The sequence below is a fragment of the Leopardus geoffroyi genome, chromosome B3, assembly GCF_018350155.1.
Source record: "Leopardus geoffroyi isolate Oge1 chromosome B3, O.geoffroyi_Oge1_pat1.0, whole genome shotgun sequence".
Lineage (NCBI taxonomy): Eukaryota > Metazoa > Chordata > Mammalia > Carnivora > Felidae > Leopardus > Leopardus geoffroyi.
Window position 1 is genome coordinate 30,949,233 of NC_059337.1, and position 20,231 is coordinate 30,969,463.

The following is a 20,231-nucleotide window of genomic DNA, read 5'->3' on the forward strand; positions in this document are numbered from 1 at the left end:
ATAAACGTTGAAAAAAAAAAAAAAAAAAAAAAGAGAAATCCTACTCCTCAGCACTGAGCTCTGGTGGCTGGGCACAATCTCAGCCCGTTTGAGAAATGTCCTTAGGGCTCCCAGGATTGGGGATTTCATGGAGAGTTTGGTGCTCTAAAGCCACCACTGGCTCCTACCAGACTGCACAGGACAAGGAAACAGATGTGCCCTTTGGAGTAGTTAGATCCCGCACCTGTAGCCCAAATGGATACAACTTCACAGTTCTCTTGGAGGAAATTGGGTTTAGGAATTTAGGAGTAAAATACAAGATTCTTTAGAAAAGTCATTCTTTGCAGGGAAGACATGAAAGAAATAACCTGTAACCAGAAAATTTGGGCTTAAAAAAAACCCAAAAAACAACAACAAAAAAAAAACCTATGCCAGATTTAGAAAGCAAGTTCTGGAGCCAGACTGCCTAGTCTGAATGGTGGCTTCTATGCTTAACTAGCCATGTAACATTGGTTATTTTACTTAGCCTTCCTGTGCCTCCATTTTCTGTATTGCAAATAAGTAGTAATATGGGATAGGTGAAAAGAATGGGGAATTATTGCTGAACAGGTAGAGTTTCTGTTTGGGGTAATGAAAAAATTTTGGAAATAGTGGTGATGGTGAATACAACATGGTAAATGTAATTAACACCATGGAGTTATACACTTAAAAATGTTTAAAATGGCAAATATTTTTTATTTTTTATTATTATTATTATTTTTTTTTGAGAGAACATGAGCAGAGGAGGGGTAGAAAGAGGGGTGGACAGAGGATCCAAAGCAGGCTCCATGATGAAGGCAGAGAAAAAATGGCAAATTTTATGTTACAGTTTACCACAATATTTTTTAAGTTTTATTTATTTATGTAAGTAATCTCTATACCCAGCATGGAGCTCAAACTCACAACCCTGAGATCAAGAGTCACATGCTCTTCCAAATGAGCCAGCCAGGCGCCCCACAATTTTTAAAAAGTGAAAAATGGGAATGGTTAATAATAATACATTAAAAATTATGGAGGGGGGGCGCCTGGCTGGCTCAGTCTGTAGAACAGGCAACTTGATGTCAGGGTCATGAGTTAGAGCCCCACATAGCTGTGGAGCCTACTTAAAAAAAAAAAAAAAAGTTAATGGAGCACCTGCATGGCTCAGTCAGTTAAGCGTCTGACTCTTGATTTTGGCTTGGGTCATGATCTTATAGTTTCATGAGTTCAAGCTCTGAGTCAGTCTCGGTGCTGACACTGCAGAACCTGCTTGACAGTCTCTCTCTCTCTCTCTCTCTCTCTCTCTCTCTCTCTCTCTCTCTTTCTCTTTCTCTCTCTGCCCCTTCCCCGCTCAGCTTCCCCACTGTCTCTCTTAAAATAAATTAATAAACTTTTTTAAAAGTTTTAAAAAATTATGGAGAGAATTAAATGGTTTAATTCCTACAAAGTGCTTAAAGGAGCGCTTTGCATGGGTTAAAACCTAAAGCTTAGAGGAAGGCAAAAAAAAAAAAAAAAAAAAAAAAAAAGACCTTAAAATTCAGCCCCTCCTTTCTTTCCCTCCCCAGGTCACAAAAGAAACTTGCAGGAAACAGGGAGCTAGACTTGTTACAAAAAAAGCCTAATGGATGAAAAAAAATGTATATACACACAGTGGGCAGGAGGGCAAATTGATACACCCTCTCAGACAACTTTACAATATGTATTAAGAACCTTAGAAACATACATTATATACCTTCTCACCTAGAAATGTCATTTTCAAGAATTTAGCATAAGTAAATTATGGGTCTTTGCAAAAAAATAGCTACGGGGATCTTCATCACAGTATTTATAATACAGAATAATAGCGAAAAATTGAAAATGTGTCCCAAGGGGACTGGTTAAGTTATTGGATATCCTCAGGGTGCCTGGGTGGCTCAGTTGGTTGAGCATCCAACTTGGGCTCAGGTCATGATCTCATGGCTCATGAGTTCCAGCCCCTCATTGGGCTCTCTGCTGTAAGCTCAGAGCCCGTTCTGGATCCTCTAGGCCCCTCTCTCTCTGCCCCTCCCCCACTTGCGCACACACCCTCTCTCTCGCTCTCAAAAATAAATAAAATATTTTAAAAATAGTATTGGATATCCTTATGATGAAACACAACCATTAAAAATTATGGTAGCAAGGTAGCCCATCCCTTCCACATCTGGAGTGGGCCCAAGGTGCTGCTGGTCACACTTTGAGAAGCACAAGCCTTGTGCCTAGTCCAGTGCTTGGCACAGAGCCAGCACCACCACAAACGCTCCAGATCATCTCCCAACAACTGAGAGGGTGGGAGGCTGACTGGCTGCAGGCAAGAGTGGGCAAAAAGAAAGAGAAGCAGGGGCCTAGCCCTGCTGATGACTTAAAAGTGTGACTTGAGGCACGTCCTCTTGTGCTGGGCCTCACTCCCTCTCCTCTCTTAAATAGCAGAAGGCTGAACCACACTCTGCTCTGAAAGTTTTTGCTGTGGAGGAGAGGATTTAAAAGAGTGCAGTCAACACTTAAAAAGAGGCAGCAAAGAAATTAGAGGTGCTTTGCCTGGCCCAGCAATCCTCAGTCCCGACCCAGGATGAAAGCTGTATGAACGTTAGGACAGATCTTGGTCTTAGCATCTGAGAATGGCCCCCACTGTCAGTCCCCAGGGAAGTTTCCAGAGGATATCCTCCTCCCCACCAGCCCCCACCACCATCCAGGGCTGGGACTCTTCCTAGCATGGGGAGGGGGCAATGTAGAGGTGAACCAAGTCACCCATTCAGCTCACCAGCTGAAAATCAGGAGCAAAACAAGATCCCTTAAAATACAGAGCAGGCAATGTCTGGTGGGCTAAAGATTAGGAACTTTGGACTCAGAAAGACCTGGATTAAAATCATGGGCATGCACTTTGGTCTGCAAGAAAGAGACCATCTTGGGCTCACCTAATTAGAAGTCGATTTATTTGTTTGTTTATTTATTTATTTATTTATTTATTTATTTTTAATGTTTATTTTTGAGAGAGAGACACAGAGTGCGAGTGGGGGAGGGGTAGAGAGAGAGGAAGACACAGAATCCGAAGCAAGCTGGAGGTTCCTAGCTGACAGCACAGAGCCCGACGCGGGGCTCGAACTCATGAACCGCTAGATCATGACCTGAGCTGAAGTCCAGCACTTAATCGACTAAGTCACCCAGGCACCCCAAAGTCAACTTACTCATGATATGTCAGTCAGTTAAGGGAAAGGTGATCTTAAAACAAGAAGTTAAGCACTAATAAAACAAGATTTTTGATGATTTACCTTACATGGATGATCTCACTTAACTATAACCACCTTGGAGGTAGTTACTATTATTAGCCACATTTTACAGAGGGGGAAACTGAAGCATATGGAGGTGAAATAACTCACATGGCCACAGAGCCAGCGGGTAGCTGAGTCTGGATTTGGACCCAAGCCATCCAGCTCCAGAATGCAGGACCTTAACCTCTCTGACATGCTTCCTCTCACCCAGAGCTGAGCCCTAGGGACCTTGTGGGAGTGGAGGAGAGGAAGTGTGGTTCCTCTGAGCTTTAGGGTCTCCTATGACTGCAGTTTCTGCATCCTGGCTCATGTGACAACTGTTAATACATGACTTTGTCACTCTCTCAAGTCAGAGTCTCCCTCCTGCTGAAGAATCCCTCTTCTACAGGGTGTCTCCAAGTGGGCAGTGAGAAGCTCTGGTCCTCAAGATGGCTGAGAGGGTGAAGGGCCTAGGCCTTACATCACATTAAATTACATCAGGAGAAAGCTGTTCCCTTTCCAATTCTCTTTCACTTCCAGTAACCTCAAGAGGAATGTCTTGGCTGGGGGACTGGACTTGAACACGTGTATAATTCTTATTTACCTCCTCCCCTTTTTGAGAACAGTAAGCCCTCCCTGCCACCACTTTAGCGCCAGCCCTGCTCACTGGCCTCCTGATCCATTGCTGCCCGCTTCAGTTCCCCACTGAGTGGCCAGTGTGAGCTCTTTCAAACTCAAATTTGGTTATCTCATAACTTTGAAGACCTCCATCTGCAATGCAGGTAAAATCCAAACTCCCCATTGCGGCCTACAGGCTTCGGTGTCCCACCTGCCTCTGTGACTTCATCTTCCCACCGCTTCTTCCTCCTCCCTGCCTTCTGTCTACCCCTCACACAAAGCCTCTCTGGAAATGGGGTCAGTCTCTCTGTCCTCATGACTGGCTCTTTTTCATCATTCAGGTCTTGACTCAAATGTCATCTCTGAGAGGAGTTCCCTGAATACTGGCCCCAGGACCCACCCCACTTGCTCTCTACCCAGTCACCTGAGCTCCTTAACACCGGTCTGCAGTCAGCTATAGCACCTACCTTTTGTCTTCCTCTACTACACAACTGGGCTGTAAACCCCTTTCTCTACTACACAACTTTCTCTACTTACAACTGGGCTGTAAGCCCCTGGAGGGCAGGGACTGGGTCAGTCTGAGTCATTTTGGTATTTCCTGTGGCACAGTACCTAACCAACGGTAGGCATTATACACACATCTGTTGACTGATGACAGAGTGACACTCAGGGCTCCTAATGAGAGCCTCCTCTTTTGGAAATGGCTGGACACCTTCCTGCTCCCAAGCTTCTCTGTGTTAGGTAGGGATTCCTCCTCCTGGGGGCACTTACCGGATGATTTTAGGGGGTGCATAGATTCTACCTTAAATAACATTGAATTATGGAGAGAGAAAATGGACCTTCCCTCTTCTGTTCTCTTTGGATTTTGCTGATTGTACAAAAGAAAAGTTCTGTTTGTGTTACTCCGTGTCACTTCTCCAACACTTGCTAATCTGATTCTTACAAAGTCCTCAGTCTCACAGTTTTCTGCACTTACTAGTATTTAGCTAGATTATAACATTATACTATTCACAGTGTATATATTTTATAGATACTTTGTTAAAGTGGGAAGTGATTTAAAGAAATGCTAGGTGTTCCTCTTTTAAGTTTATTTATTTTCAGAGAGAGAGGGAGAGACTGTGTGTGTGTGTGTGTGTGTGTGTGCGCGTGCACGTGCACACATGCTTGCACACACAGGGGAAGGGCAGGGAGAGGGAGCGAGAATCCCAAGGCAGGGCCTGAACTTAGGAACCGTGAGATCATGACCTGAGCTGAAATCAATAGTCAGACACTTGGGGCGCCTGGGTGGCTCAGTCGGTTAAGCGGCCGACTTCAGCTCAGGTCACGATCTCACGGTCTGTGAGTTCGAGCCCCGCGTCGGGCTCTGGGCTGATGTCTCAGAGCCTGGAGTCTGCTTCCGATTCTGTGTCTCCCTCTCTCTCTGCCCCTCCCCCATTCATGCTCTGTCTCTCTCTGTCTCAAAAATAAATAAAACGTTAAAAAAAAAAGTCAGACACTCATCCAACTGAGCCACCCAGGCTCCCCTATTTAGCTTTTTATTTTTTTATTTCATTTTATTTTTTAAAGTTTATTTATTTTTTAAAGAGAGCAAACACAGCAGGGGAGACAGAGAGGGAGACACAAAATTTGAGCTGTCTGCACAGAGCCCAACACAGGGCTCGAACCCACAAACCTCGAGATCGTGACCTCAGCCAAAGTGAGACACTTGACTGTCTGAGCCACCCAGGTGCCCCTGTTTAGCCTTTTTTAAAATAGTAAATCGATTTAAAGACATTAAGCACAGATGTATGTGTATGTGTATGTGTATGTGGCCAGTGTTGTGAAGGTGAGGTGCCAATGGCTATAGTTGGGGAACTAGAACACTGTTCTAGGCAGAGCAGGCCCTTGTGGAACACAGACTGGCTCCAAATGAACCCCTGGGCCAAGTACCATTTAGTTTGTTCTTTTCAGTGATATGAGAAGTTATTCAGCTGAGTATGAATGAGGGACTGGAGCCTTTTTTCCTGGACCTCAGCTCATTGTGCTTTAATGTGTAGGGCCTTTGTTCTTTTCTGTGCAGTTCTGACCACTTAGTGTGACCTCCATAGTCATGGGTAGAGAATGGTGGTTCTGGGACACAAAATACTTAATATCCTGATGTCAAAGTTCCCTAGTGAAGTCGGGCCCTGGGCTTTTCTTTGTCTGTCTCATAAATCAGGCAAACATGAGCTATTATTTGAGGATGCATCAAATAAATAACCTAGTGCACAGCCTTGCTCAGTCGGACTACTGAAAGAGTCGGACTACTCACTGGGGCTCCTGGGTGGCTCAGTCGGTTAAGCGCCAGACTTTGGCTCAGGTCATGATCTTGAGGTTCATATGTTCGAGCCCCGCATCGGGCTGTGTGCTGATAGAGCCTGGAGCCTGCTTCAGATTCTGTATCTTCCTCTCTCTCTGCCCCTCCCCCACTCATTCTCTCTCTCTCTCTCTCTCTCTCTCTCTCTCTCTCTCTGTCTCTCAAAAATAAGTAAAATTTTTTTAAAAAAATAGAGCTCACCTACATAAATTCTGAGGCCCAAAAAATTGGGTCTTCCAGGACCCCAAGCACCCATTACCCTCTGTATCAGTCTGATCTTCTGTGTTTTTTTTTTTTTGTTCAGATGGATGGCGTCATGTACTTAAAATATGTAGCAAGTAACATCTTGGCATTCCTTGGACTCAAAACGTGTATTTTCTGTGGTGTAGTAATATCCAACTTCTCTGTAAGCCCAACATTCAGCAGTTCAAATGTTTGGCTTGAAAGCTGTGTGATTTTGGTCAGGTACTTAACCTTTCAGAGCTTCAGTCTACTTCCTTGTGTTATTTGGAGATTAAAGGAGATAATGCACGTGAAGCAGTGTCTGGCTCAAGGTAAGCATTCAGTAAATGGCTGTCACATCTTTAGTTTGTGTCTCATCAGTCCTCCCTCCAAGAGGCTGCATTCTAATTTGATGATCTCTCCTAAATCCCGGCTGCTTCTCCCCTCCCTACCCCTTTGCCGTAATCCCTTCAAGGAATTCACCAAGGTCTACTGAGTGCTACGTTTTGTGCCAGACGCTGCCTTCTTAAGCAGCAATCAAGCCAGGTCCCTGACGTTGCCAAGCCCACAGCCGAGTAGGAAAGAGACTCCCAAACTGAGCAAACGGGCTGTAATCGAGGTATGTCGCCGGTGTAGTAAGAGCGAAAGGGACGGGAATGTCTAATTGAGACGGATGTGTGAGGAGTCGGGGGCCGGGGGTGTCGTCCAGGCAACCGGCACTGCCGGCATAGGAGAGAGAGCGGACTGCCTGTACTCCTAAAAAGCGGGCGGATCTGGGGGAAGGACCCACGGCCTGGAGGGCTTTGAATGCCCAGCCCCGAGATCGGGGTTCTTCCCATTGGCGAAAGGAGCCCCGAGGAGCTTGTGGTCAGGCCTCGGCAGGGCCAAGTTACCGGGCAGGAATGGTCCCGAACAGTGCATCACAAAAGGACCCCTGCCTGGGCCAACCGAAAAAGCGCCCGCCAGTGAAGGCGGAAATAACGGCCCGCGAGCGACCGGACGGCGGCTGCACTCCCGGAATTCACGATGGTGGGCGGAGCCGGAAACTCCCGGCGCGCGGCGGGTGGGCCCGGCGGCGCGGCAGCGGCCAAGTGGGTGGGCCCAGCCCTCCCTGAGCAGCTGATTGGTCTGCCCCCGTCAGCAGTGGCCGCGGCTCCCGGAACTGTCACCTCCTCCTGGTGAGTCCTGGGTTCGAGCCTGGGCCCCGCCGGCTCCCGATTTGCACCTCGGCGCCCGGCTGCTTCTCCCTCTGGCCGGCTGGTACTCCTGGACTCCCCTCCCGAGGCGTCCCCTGGAGAGGCAAAGCCAGGCTCAGGCTCCCCTTGGGCGCGCTGCCGCTCTTCTGTTACAGGCTGTCGGGCCAGGACCCCTCAGGGACTTTTTGTGGGGGAGGGGCGAATCGTGCACGGCCTAGGGGGCCGCGTTCCTCGAGAAAGGCAATGCGGGGCTGTGGCGGGGAGGACGACCGAGTGGAGCAGGTAGTGTCCCCGGGGCTGGAGCCCCGTGGAAGCAGCAGTGGAGGCATAGATCCCCGCCTGGGGAGTGGGAGGCGGGGGCGCCGGAGTGGGGAGGAGGAGGCGGCAGAGGCGGTAGGGGACGCGCGTTGAGTCTGGCTGAGACCACCCGGGCTAAGGTCAGGACCCTTGGAGGCAGCCCCATCCAAGGAATGGGTTGAAAGAGCAGGAGCCAGCCAAGAACAGCCACAGAGATACAGAGGGCCGCCCCAGTATCCAAGGCGTGTGTAATGATTTTGTGATTCTTGGCGGAACGGGAGGCCACACCAAGATAGAAGCATGGCAAGGCCTAATGAGTGTATTTCAGATTTGGTCATTACTTTGGTAAGCCGAGGACATCATGAATTCTTTAAAAGATTGTGTTATAGAAGTGTTTAGACGTGTACACAAGTACAGGAAAATACGGAAAATAGCATACCATTATGAATCCCACGTAATCATCACCCAGCTCAACCACAAATGGCCACCCTGGCTGCATTACAAGTATGTTAAGATTCATTGGGGCACCTGGGTGGCTCAGTCGGTGAAGCCTCCGACTTTGACTCAGGTCAGGATCTCGTGGTTTGTGAGTTGGAGCCCCACAATCGGGCTCTGCGCCGACAGTGTGAAGCCTGCCCTGGATCCTGTCCCTCTCTCTCTGCCCCTCCCCAGCTTGCACTCTTTCTCTCTCTCTCAAAAATAAATAAGCATTAAATTTTTTTTAATTAAAAAAAAGATTCACCTCAAAACCATACCAGTAATATGTCAATCTTAAATTTAAAAAAAAGTTCCCTTCATGTTTAATGAGTATAGAGGTTCAGTTTTGCAAGATGAGAAGAGTTCTGGAAATTGGTTGCACAACAATGTGAATGTTCGTAACACTACTGAACTGTAACTTAAAATGGTTAAGACGGTAAATTTTGTCATGGGTTTCTAACCACAATTTTTTTTTTAAGTTCCTCTCAAAAAAAAAAAAAATGCTGCAAATTAGGGGGGGGGGAAATCTGACTTCAAATGTGCAATGGAAAGTAATTCATTGCCAAATAGAGACCCATAATGTTGTTATTAACCATGGAGGCTCTGGAATGAACCTGTTGGTTTTGGTGCTCAGAGCAGTGGGACCTGGCCTGGGTTGGAGTTTAAGCACTGGGGATGCCTTCTGTTTTATACTACACCTAAAGGGTTAGGCCAGCCCAGCTTTGTGAGTCTGATTTCTCCTAAATGTTCTTTTTTCTTACAGTCTGAGGCACACCTTTAACCCTTAGCTAAGCTCCTATGCCACTTCATACCTTCATTCACAGAAAGGTGAGTGACGTGTGAATTCACCTCTTTCTCTCTACTCCCATTCTTTAGGGCACACCTGGGTACTCTGTCTCCAATCTACTCCATCTCCCAAATGTACCACATATCAGTCTTTCACACACCTTGGGGTTAACTGGTAGGTAGCCTTCTACATCTAGCTCTTTGACAAGTGAGTCCTACATGGATAGCCCTGAAACCTTCCTTTTGTCCACTCCAAACAAACAAACAAAACAAAACAAAATATACAATGAGAAAGCAACTGCCAGGTTTGGGATTGGGGCTCCTCTTGTCTTGCTGTAAGGGCCCAGGACCAGTATTTCTCCTGGAGCTAAATTTTCTAACCTAAGTTGGCATTTATTAGAAAGTTAAACAACAGGGGCGTCTGGGTGGCTCAGTCGGTTGGGCGGCCGACTTCAGCTCAGGTCACGATCTCGTGGTCTGTGACTTCGAGCCCCACGTCGGTCTCTGTGCTGACAGCTCAGAGCCTGGAGCCTGCTTCAGATTCTGTGTCTCCCTCTCTCTCTGCCCCTCCCCTGTTCATGCTCTGTCTCTCTCTGTCTCAAAAATAAATAAACGTTAAAAAAAAAATTTTTTTTTTTAAAAAAAGAAAGTTAAACGACAATTGGGTAAAATCTGCATCGGCAAGTTATATTAGAGGGACCTCTGGGTGACTCAGTCAATTAAGCATCCAACTTTGGCTCAGGTCATGATCTCATTGCTCGTGGGTTCGAGCCCTGCATCAGGCTCTGTGCTGACAGCTCAGAGCCTGGAGCCTGCTTCAGATTCTGTGTCTCCCTCTCTCTGCCTCTCTCTCTCTAAGAATAGATGAACAGGGGCGCCTGGGTGGCACAGTCGGTTAAGCGTCCGACTTCGGCCAGGTCACGATCTCGCAGTCCGTGAGTTCGAGCCCCGCGTCAGGCTCTGGGCTGATGGCTCAGAGCCTGGAGCCTGTTTCCGATTCTGTGTCTCCCTCTCTCTCTGCCCCTCCCCCGTTCATGCTCTGTCTCTCTCTGTCCCAAAAATAAATAAACATTGAAAAAAAAATAAATAAATAAAGGGAAAGTTATATTAGAGGGGTGCCTGGCCACCTCAGTTGGTGGAACACGCTATTCTTAATCTTGTGGTGAGTTCAAGCCCCACATTGGGTGTAGAGCTTACTTAAAAAAATAAAATAGGGACACCTGGGTGGCTTAGTCAGTTAAGTGCCCAACTCTTGATTTCAGATCAGGTCATAATCTCAGGGCTATGGGATCAAAGCCCCACGTCAGGCTTTGAATTGAGTGTGGAGCCTGCTTGATATTCTCTCTCTCTCCCACAGCCCTCTCCCCTGCTCACGCCGTTGTCTCTCTCTCTAAAATAAAATAAAATAAAATAAAATAAAATAAAATAAAATGTGTGCATTTTTTAAAAAGTTATACTAATATTAAAAGTTATTGAGTAATGGCTATTTAGAACTACTCAGGAAAAAATTAGGTACTTGATCACATCACTGGACATCAATGATGGTAAAAAGAAATTAGTGATGGGCTACTGGTGATGAATGACAAAGCAAAAGTTAGCAGGGTGAACTTGATTTGTCTTGATGTATGTATAAGTTTATATCGGTATACTGAGAGCTATCAAGATGATAATTATTGAAATATCTGCAGGAATTAATGTTATGCTCATATATAACTCATTTACCCTTTAACTTCCTCTCTCCCCATGGAAACAGTTGTGATTTTGGATCAAGTGAGTTTTTTTTAGGAATGTAGCCATCATGTTACATCATAACTGCCTGTACACAGGAGGTGATATGAAATGAATGAACCATTTTCTTATGTTTTCCTTTGTAGGGAAGATGGAAGAGCTGAGTCAAGCCCTGGCCAGTAGCTTTTCTGTGTCTCAAGATCTGAACAGCACAGCTGCCCCACACCCCCGCCTGTCCCAGTACAAGTCCAAGTACAGTTCCTTGGAGCAGAGTGAGCGGCGCCGCCGACTATTGGAACTGCAGAAATCGTAAGGGATGCTTTAACTCTTTGCTTTCTCTTTCCAGGCTGGGAGCCTCCAATCAGGAGGCTCTAGGCTTGTCTCTTCGAAGTAGACCCTTAGTAGGTACACCTTGCCCATGAGGTTGGGAGGGGTAAATCCTGGCAGAGGTAGACATCCTTTATACCCAGAGCTTAGGAAAAGATGGAGACATAGGGAAAGGCTGAAGTTTGAAAGCAAAAGCTCAGTTATTTGGTTAAATTTTTCTTTTTTCCCTGGCAGCAGCATTGAGCTTTGTGATTTAGGGACTTGTGAAGGCCACACCCAGACTTCCACTCCCCACATTCCCTGTGTGGCTTCTGCACTCTGAATCCTGGCATTGGTGTGGTCTTTCTGTCTGCCTTCAGCCCGAATGTTTCCGTGGAGCCCTTGAGAATTCAATACAAATAATTCCACAGGGAATCTGAGGAAATGTCTTCCATACACTTAATTCTCAATGCCAAGATGAGCAAGCAGGGGAAGAGAGCAGATAGGAGTGTCTGAGGCTGGGCTGCTCTGAAGTCAGGGCCTATCCCTGTATTCTGAGTACAACACAGGCCTTTTGTGGGTAATAAGGAATAGAGGATTAGAAAGAACTAATTTTTTTTAATGTTTATTTATTTATTTTTGAGCGAAAGAGGGGATGGGGGAGGAGGGGCAGAGAGAGGAGGACAGAGGAAGTAGGCTCTGCACTGACAGCAGAGAGCCCAACGCAGGGCCCACATTCATGAACCTCTAGATCATGACCTGAGACAGAGTTGGATGCGTATCCAGCTGAGCCACCAGGTGCCCCCTTCCTTATTCTTGAATTAAAACACCATCATGCTTTCATATGCCCCTCTGGTGTGCACCCTCACGTGAATGTGCAAGAACTCATGTGTCTGAGAGTATCTTAGGAGAACCAGCTGAGCTGGTCTCACTGCCTCCGTAGTGGATTTCTTGCCTTAGCATTGAGGGAACCAAGTGCAGGAGGTTACAAGGTATCTACAGATCACTTTGGAACAATTAGGTTCCAAACGGTTCTTATTCTTTCTTAACTAATTGCCCAAGCTTTCTAGAATACATAGTTTTTTTCAAAAGAGAGAAGAATAACAATAAAGCAAAAACAAGTAAAAGATAGATTAAATCGTAAGCTAAGAGGCCTGTTTTGAAAGTTAGATAAGAACTAGAAGAAGGCCTGGCCACTCCTCAGAAAGCTATGGAAGTTGGAAAATCCCAGAAGTGGTCCTTGTTTTGAACTCCTCACCACGTCTCAGTGATTCTTCTCTTCAATTACCCAGGGCCTTTGGACTAGATGCCTGCCAGGCAGGAAAGTGTCAGCTCTCACCTGGGTGGAGGTGTGGGAGTCTGGAATGGGGTGGGTGGGAGTGGGGTCAGCTTTTCCAGCTAGTGAACCTTGAAAATTCCTTTCAACGTTTTACTTTGCCCATTTTTAAGAAATTCTGAGGAAGGCTGAGTGTGTTCAGAGGGTGCTTCCTATCTAGGACCAGTGAGGGGGCCATCACTAGTTTAGCCTTATGAAGGAAAATCTACCATCTCTTCCACTAGAATCCCCAGGGTCTCTGGAACTTGGAGCCTTTGAATTAAGCTAAACTCGTCACATTGTAGGGGGTCTTCCTATGAGACATAAAGGCCTGCCCTTGTGCCTTCTTTCCTCCAGCAAGCGGCTGGATTACGTGAACCATGCCAGACGACTGGCTGAAGATGACTGGACAGGGATGGAGAGTGAGGAAGAAGATGATAAAAAAGATGATGAAGAGATGGACATTGACACTGGCAAGAAGTTACCAAAACGCTATGCTAATCAAGTGAGTAGTCCAGAGAAGGTGAGGCCAGGTCAAATCCCACTAAAGGAAATGTTGCCATAAAGAGAGGAGGAGGAGGGGGCACCTGGGTGGCTCAGTCAGCTGAGTGTCTGACTTCAGCTCAGGTCATGACCTCGAGGTTCATGAGTTCAAGCCCCCACATCGGGCTCTCTGCTGTTAGCACCGAGCCTGCTTCGGATCCTCGGTTTCCCTCTCTCTGCGCCTCCCCACTGATTCTCTCTCTCTCTCTTTCTCAAAAATAAAATAAACATTAAAAAAAAAAGAGGAGGAGGAGACAGGAGAAAGGAATGGGGATAGCAAAGAAGCTGCTGCTGTGCATGAAGTGTATGGACTAGGAAAAGAGATGGCTTACAGTGCCATGTGCTGACGGGGGGTCACTGAGGGAGGCTGTGGCTGGTGGGTTTGAGAACATTTACGCCCTACTATAACCAAAGGTCGCCGGCCTGCTGCAGAAGACCTCTGAGCTATTGATACACTAACAGACTGCATGCACTTGTCATTTCTTAGTGGTTGCTGTAAAGCGGTTCTGCTTTGGGCCTGCCCAGTCCAGCACTGCCCCCACTCCAGCTCCTAGGTTGGTCGTCTTTCCCAAGCAGGGGACTAACATGCCAGTCTTGGATATTCACATTCAGATGGTGCAAGGTGGGAAGTACAGCTGCCTTTGAATAGGGGGAGCCTGCACGGCCACCCCAGTCAGCCAGTTGGCCTACGTGAGGTTGAGGCCGTAAAACAACAGCTGACTATAACAAACGTGACTAAGTGGCCTATAGGTTGCAGAAAGAAACTGGTGTGGTTTGTGGAGCCATAGGAGAAGCAGGCATGGAAACTGTTCAGTGCTTCAGGCAGTCCAGGTATTCCAGAAGGCAGGGTATCGGTCCAAGTGGGATCGGGAGTCTACCTTTCTATTATATTCTTCTCTGTATAACCCAAGTGTCTTGTTACCTCAGAATCCTTTCCCACCTTTAGAATATGGTTTCTGGGTGCACACACTCCCATCTTCTTTCTGTGCCCCAACTACAGCGTGGATAACATCCTTTATGACAGAGTATAGTTCAGTTCTATTCAGCAAGCATGGTTGAAGGCCCTGGCCTGTATTAAGCTAGGCTGTGTGTGGGAAGGTAGACAAGGGCCAGAAATGGCCCCTGTGCTCCCGGAATAAGTGGAGATTGTGGTTTTTGCTACAAGAAAGTGAGATTAGCTTCCAACAGGGAAGGAAGTAGGGTTGTGAAGTCAGGAAAAGGTTAATGAACGAGGAGGCAGCTTTGAAGCATGAGTAGGACATTGACAGGCAGAGGTGCATTCCAGGCAGCAGGAACAGGATGAGCAAGAGCCCTGAGGTGGGAGGAGTATATGGTGTGTTGAGAGCAGTATGCAGGCCAGTAAGGATAGAGCAGCATAGGCTTAGGGGAAGGAATACAGCAGAAATAGGTGCAGGAGGGGTGCCTGCCTGGCTCAGTCAATAGAGCACACGACTCTTGATCCTCGGGATTATGGATTTGAGCCCCACCTAGGTGGAGAGATTACACCTTTAGAAAAGATTACATCCTTTAAAAATGACTCATTCTGGGAAGTACAAAAGCGCTGAGTTTGGGGCACCTAGGTGACTCAGTCTATTGAGCTTTGGACTCTTGATTTCTGCCCAAGTCATGATTCCACGTCTTATGAGTTCGAGCCCCATGTCCAGCTCTGTGCTGACAGCAAGGAGACTGCTTGGGATTCCTTCTCTCTCTCTCTCTCTCTCTCTCTCAAAATAAATAAACGTTTAAAAACAAAGAAATATGTGCAAGAGTTTAGACTTTATTTATTTATTTATTTATTTATTTACTGATTTTAAGGTTTTTGTTTGTTTTGTTTTCTTTTGAGAGAGAGAGGATGAGCAGGGGAGGGACAGAGAGAGAGAGAGGAAGAGAGAGAATCCCAAGCAGGCTTTACACTGTCAGCACAGAGCCCTGCTTGGGGTTCAAACTCATGAACCATGAGATCATGACCTGAGCCAAAATCAAGAGTTGGATGCTTAACTGACTAAGCCACCCAGGTCCCCCTAGACTATGGTTTAGATTTCGGGGAACCACCAAGAATTGTTGAGCCAGGGACAGAGTTGAGACTTTGTATGACATGCCCATCAGTGTATATAAAAGGGTCTGGAAGAGAGAGACTGTAGTAGGGAGCTGAACTTTGCTAAAACCATCTGATGATGAGTGCTGAGGGCAGTGAAGGTATAAAGAAAATGAGGTCATGAATATGAGAAGTATTGCCAGGTTGAACAGATGGAATTTAACAGTAGATTGGATAGAAGAGGCAATATGAGAAGTGGTTAAATGTTTAAGCTCTGAAGTCACATTGACCTGACCTCAAAGCCAGGCTTTTTGTTGACCTTAAGCAAGTTACTTAACCTCTCTAAATCTCTGGTTTCTTATCTGTAGATGAGGATACTTACAGTACTATTTCATAGGATTGTTAGAAGGATTAAATGAGATAGTATACCCTAAATACTTAGCCAGGAGCCCCACAAGTACTATTTTTTTAAACAGCCTTGAGATAAATTCACATACCATACAAATACCATACAATTCACACATTTACAGGATTTTGACACATTCAGTGGTTTTTAATATATTTACAGGGCTGTGCAACTGTTACCACTATCTAATTCCAAAACATTTCATCACCCCAAAAAGGACCCTCATACCCATCAGCAATCAGTTCCCATTCTTCCTTTCCCCCAGCCCTTAGCAATCAGTAATCTACTTTCTTTCTCTATGGATTTGCCTCTTCTAGACCTTTCATATAAATGGAATCATACAAGATATACCCTTTTTGCCTGGTTTTCTTCACTTAGCATAAGGTTTTCAAGGTTCATCTGTGTTAGAGCATGTGTTAGAACTTCATTTCTTTTTATTGCCAAATAATATTCTGTTGGGGCTCCTGGGTGGCTCAGTCAGCTAAGCATCCAACTTCGGCTCAGGTCATGATCTTGGGGTTCATGAGTTTGAGCCCCACGTTGGGCTCTGTGCTGATAGCTCAGAGCCTGGACGGAGCCTGCTTTAGATTCTGTGTCTCCCTCTCTCTCTGCCCCTCTCCTGCTGTGCTCACTCTCTCTCAAAAATAAATAAACATTAAAAAAATCTTTTCTGTTGTATAGATATACTACACTTTGTTTATCCATGTATCCATTGGTGACCATTAGGGTTGTTTCCCTTTTTGGCTATTGTGAATAATGCTTCTGTGAACATTCACACACAAGTTTTTGTGTGGATATGTTTTCATTTCTCTTGGGTATATACCTGGAAATGGAATCACTAGGTGATATGGTAACTCCGTGTTTAACATTTTGAGGAACTGTCAGGCTGTTTTCCAAAGTGACTACAATGTTTTACATTTCCACCAGCCGTGTATGAGGGCTCCAGTGTCTCCACACCTTGCCAGTGCTTGATATTGTCCATCCTTGTGAGTAGAGCCATCCTAGTGGGTGTGAAGTTGTGTCTCATGGTTTTGATTTGCATTTCCCTAATGACTAATGATATCCAGCATCATTTTCACATGCTTATTAACCATTTGTATATCTTTTTTGGAGAAATGTCTATGCCCCTTTTTCATTGGGCTGCCTTTTGTCATTAAGTTGTAAGAGTTCTTTATATATTCTAGATACAAGTCTCTTATCAGATACATAATTTCCAATATTTTCTCCCATTCTGTGGGTTATCTTTTTATTTTGCTGTTGGTATCAGTGGCAGCACTAAAGTTTTAAATTTTGGTGTAGTCTTATTTATGGCTCCTGTGTTTTGTCACTTGTGCTTTTGGTGTTGTAGCAGTACCATTCTTTAAGGAAGTGTTGATTACGCCTTGGTTTAAGATTCGGTAACAGAGAGTGGTGTTGCTATTAACAGGGCTACAGGATGTAGAAAGAGAAAGGGGGGGTTTCAGGGATGGAAGGTACTTGGGTGACCAAAGGCAGTGAATCCTGTTTTGGGTACATTGAGTTTAAGGGACAGAGAGAGCAAGCAGAGAAAGAGATACCTCCTGGACAGGTGCAAATATGGGTCTGGAGGAAAGGAAAGCAATTTGGAAATGAAAAAGAAGGAGAATTAGGAGGTGTCCTCTCAGAAATGGCAGGTGAGTCTGCAAACATAATGCAGTCTAGCCCCAGTGGGGCAGCATCTAAGAGAAAAGAAGGGGAACCTAAAACAGCCTCCTGAACATTCTCTACATTGCTTTGGGAGAGCATTTGGAGGAATGTTTGGCAGGAAAAAGAATAGCACCGTGTCATGGGGCTAAGGGAACATGCGTCAAGGAGGACAAAGAGGTGGTGACAAGCAGTGTCACACCAGGAGTGGAGCCGGGAGGATAAGGTGGGGGAAAGGGAAGAGAGAGAGGAGGTCACTGATGGCTGTTGGCAGGGCTGCGGGGGTAGCAAATCTGGACTGAGGGTGTCAGAGTGGGCGGGAGGGCAGCATCAAGAAATATGAAGTTGTTGGGGCGCCTGGGTGGCTCAATTGGTTAAGTGTCCGACTTTTTAATTTTTTTTTTTTTCAACGTTTATTTATTTTGGGGACAGAGAGAGACAGAGCATGAATGGGGGAGGGGCAGAGAGAGAGGGAGACACAGAATCGGAAACAGGCTCCAGGCTCTGAACCATCAGTCCAGAGCCTGACGCGGGGCTCGAACTCACGGACCGCGAGATCGTGACCTGGCTGAAGTCGGACGCTTAACCGACTGTGCCACCCAGGCGCCCCAAGTGTCCAACTTTTGATTTTAGCTCAGGTCATGATCTTGTGGTTCATAAGCTTGAGCTCTGAGTCAAACTCTGTGATGACGGTGCGGAGCCTGCTTAGGATTCTCTCTCCCTCTCCCTCTGTCCTTCCCCACTCGTGCTTTCTCTCTCACAAAATAAATAAACTTTAAATAAAGAAAAGAAATATAAAGTTGTTTTAAAAAGGAGAAAGTGGAATAGTTTAACAGAAACGCAGAGTGATTAAAGGTTTTCATTTTTGTTTTGTTTTTTATGATTAGGGCTTGAGCATTTTGTGGGCCAAGGGGAAGGAGAGATGAGAGATTCCGTGGGAGGGAGTAGTTGATAGGCCAGTCTCTGTGTAGATGGGAGGGATTGTGAGCCATGAGTGGAAGAGTTCATCTTTGCAGATTCATTTTGCCACCCGTGTCCCCCCACCCCCGTTTTTTAAGGCAGTTTTCCCAAAATCTTTTGGTAAGGTATTTGGGGTCACCAGTTTGAGAAATGATCTGGATTAAGAGCATCTCAAGGTCAGGGACCTTATTCATCTCTGAGGTTATAGCCCCTAGAACATAATAGTTATGAGAACGGCAGGCAGATGGACAAAGTAAGATGAGGAAGAGGGTCCCGTCACCCAGACACAGGAAGCAAGGTAGTAAGAATTATGGATGCAGGAGGGGCGCCTGGGTGGCGCAGTCGGTTAAGCGTCCGACTTCAGCCAGGTCATGATCTCGCGGTCCGTGAGTTCGAGCCCCGCGTCAGGCTCTGGGCTGATGGCTCAGAGCCTGGAGCCTGTTTCCGATTCTGTGTCTCCCTTTCTCTCTGCCCCTCCCCCGTTCATGCTCTGTCTCTCTCTGTCCCAAAAAAAAAATAAACGTTGAAAAAAAAAAATTAAAAAAAAAAAAAGAATTATGGATGCAGGAAATGAAGATGAGGAGAGAAGTTGAAGTTCACAGTGAAGTTCACGCGGCCTCCATTGAGTCAGTGTCAGTTGAGACAAGTCAACTAAGAGCAAGCAGGTGCAGGTCCACTGTCAGCCTACGTGTATTCTCATTTTATATATATAGGATATGAACTTTCTGTTGGTGCAGATGTTGCAGCAGCACACCGCTGCTGATTTTTCTTTTTAATATTTTATTTTTTAAGTAATCTCCAACACCCACCGTGGGGCTCAAACTCACAACTTTGAGATCCAGATTCGCATATTCCACAGACTGAGACAGCCACGCACCCCACCCCTGTTGATTTTTAACGCCATTTTTTGATGTCCCCAGTTGATGCTGTCTGAGTGGTTGATTGACGTCCCTTCAGATCTGGGGCAGGAATGGATTGTGGTCGTGTGCCCTGTTGGAAAAAGAGCCCTGATCGTGGCCTCCAGGGTGAGTAGTGGCCCCCTCCCTATACCAGCATGCCTAGTCTGTAGCGGGAAGGATTCTCTGCACTTCGTGTTCCTCATCTACACTTGGCATGGAGATTGAAAGGCTTTTCTGCAGGAGGGATTTGTTGAGAGCCATCTTTGCGCTGATGATACCTGCAGATTGTGAGGCAAGAGGGTGAGGAGACCTGATGCCTAATGGGAATGGTAACTTTCCACACAGGGCTTTACCAGTGCCTACACCAAGAGCGGTTACCGTGTCAACAGGTTTTCTTCCCTGCTGCCGGGAGGCAACAGGCAAAACTCAGCGACAGCAAAAGGTACCTACATAAAATTGTCTATTTATTAAGTTGAAAAAAAAATTTTTTTGAAATACATATATATATTTTTAAGTAATCTCTACCCCCAACAGGGGTTTGAACTCATGACCCCGAGATCAAGAATCACATGCTGTACCAATTGAGCCAGCCAGATGCCCCTGTTTATTAAGTTTTACAATTCGTAAAAGACAGTAGAAGTTCCTTGGTTATGTATTTTAAAGACTCACTTAAAAAAATTTTTTTTTTATGTTTTATTTATTTTTGAGAGTGAGAGCATGAGCAGAGGTAAAGAAGGGACGGGGGGGGGTGGGGGCGGGGAACGGAAGATCTGAAGCAGGCTCTCTACACTGAGAGCAGCAAGCCCAATGTGGGGCTTGAACTCAAAAACTGTGAGATTGTGACCTGAGCCAATGTCAGGTGCTCAACCAACTGAGCCACCCGGGGGCCTCTAAAGACTCACTTTGAAAGCATACCTTTGAAACTGTATATCTGGATTCAGGCTATCTTCTTCATGGTCAGGCCTCCTCAGTTGCAGAATAGATGCAGCCCTGTGAGGCCTACTGGGCAACAAATCCCTGGATTAAAGTCAACACACCTTTCCCACAGACATCCATTACAAGGTGACCCGAGCAGTTTTGGGGGAAAAGGTCCCTCAGAACGCTGAGTGTAAAGTATGATAAACTGTTGCTGGGGCTTGCTGCTAAATTCCCTTTTCTCCTATATTTTCTCCTGTATCATTGTCCA

General features: G+C 46.0%; 1 protein-coding gene across 9 annotated transcripts in view; it reads left to right on the forward strand.

Annotated features, from left to right (window-relative positions):
• Positions 1 to 20,231, forward strand: part of SNUPN (snurportin 1) — a 37,019-nt gene that overhangs the window by 9,694 nt on the left and 7,094 nt on the right. Inside the window, exons 1-6 of one of the 9 annotated variants that reach the window (XM_045449013.1) lie at positions 6,941 to 7,054; positions 9,169 to 9,233; positions 11,066 to 11,228; positions 12,898 to 13,045; positions 19,067 to 19,171; positions 19,391 to 19,487. In XM_045449013.1, the coding sequence (XP_045304969.1) occupies positions 11,071 to 11,228; positions 12,898 to 13,045; positions 19,067 to 19,171; positions 19,391 to 19,487 (508 nt within the window). In that variant the 5' untranslated portion in view covers positions 6,941 to 7,054; positions 9,169 to 9,233; positions 11,066 to 11,070. Of the gene's footprint in view, positions 1 to 6,940; positions 7,055 to 7,448; positions 7,914 to 8,776; positions 8,800 to 9,168; positions 9,234 to 11,065; positions 11,229 to 12,897; positions 13,046 to 19,066; positions 19,172 to 19,390; positions 19,488 to 20,231 lie in introns of those variants that run through there. The other 8 variants (XM_045449012.1, XM_045449018.1, XM_045449019.1 and 5 more) reach the window with 8 other exon arrangements.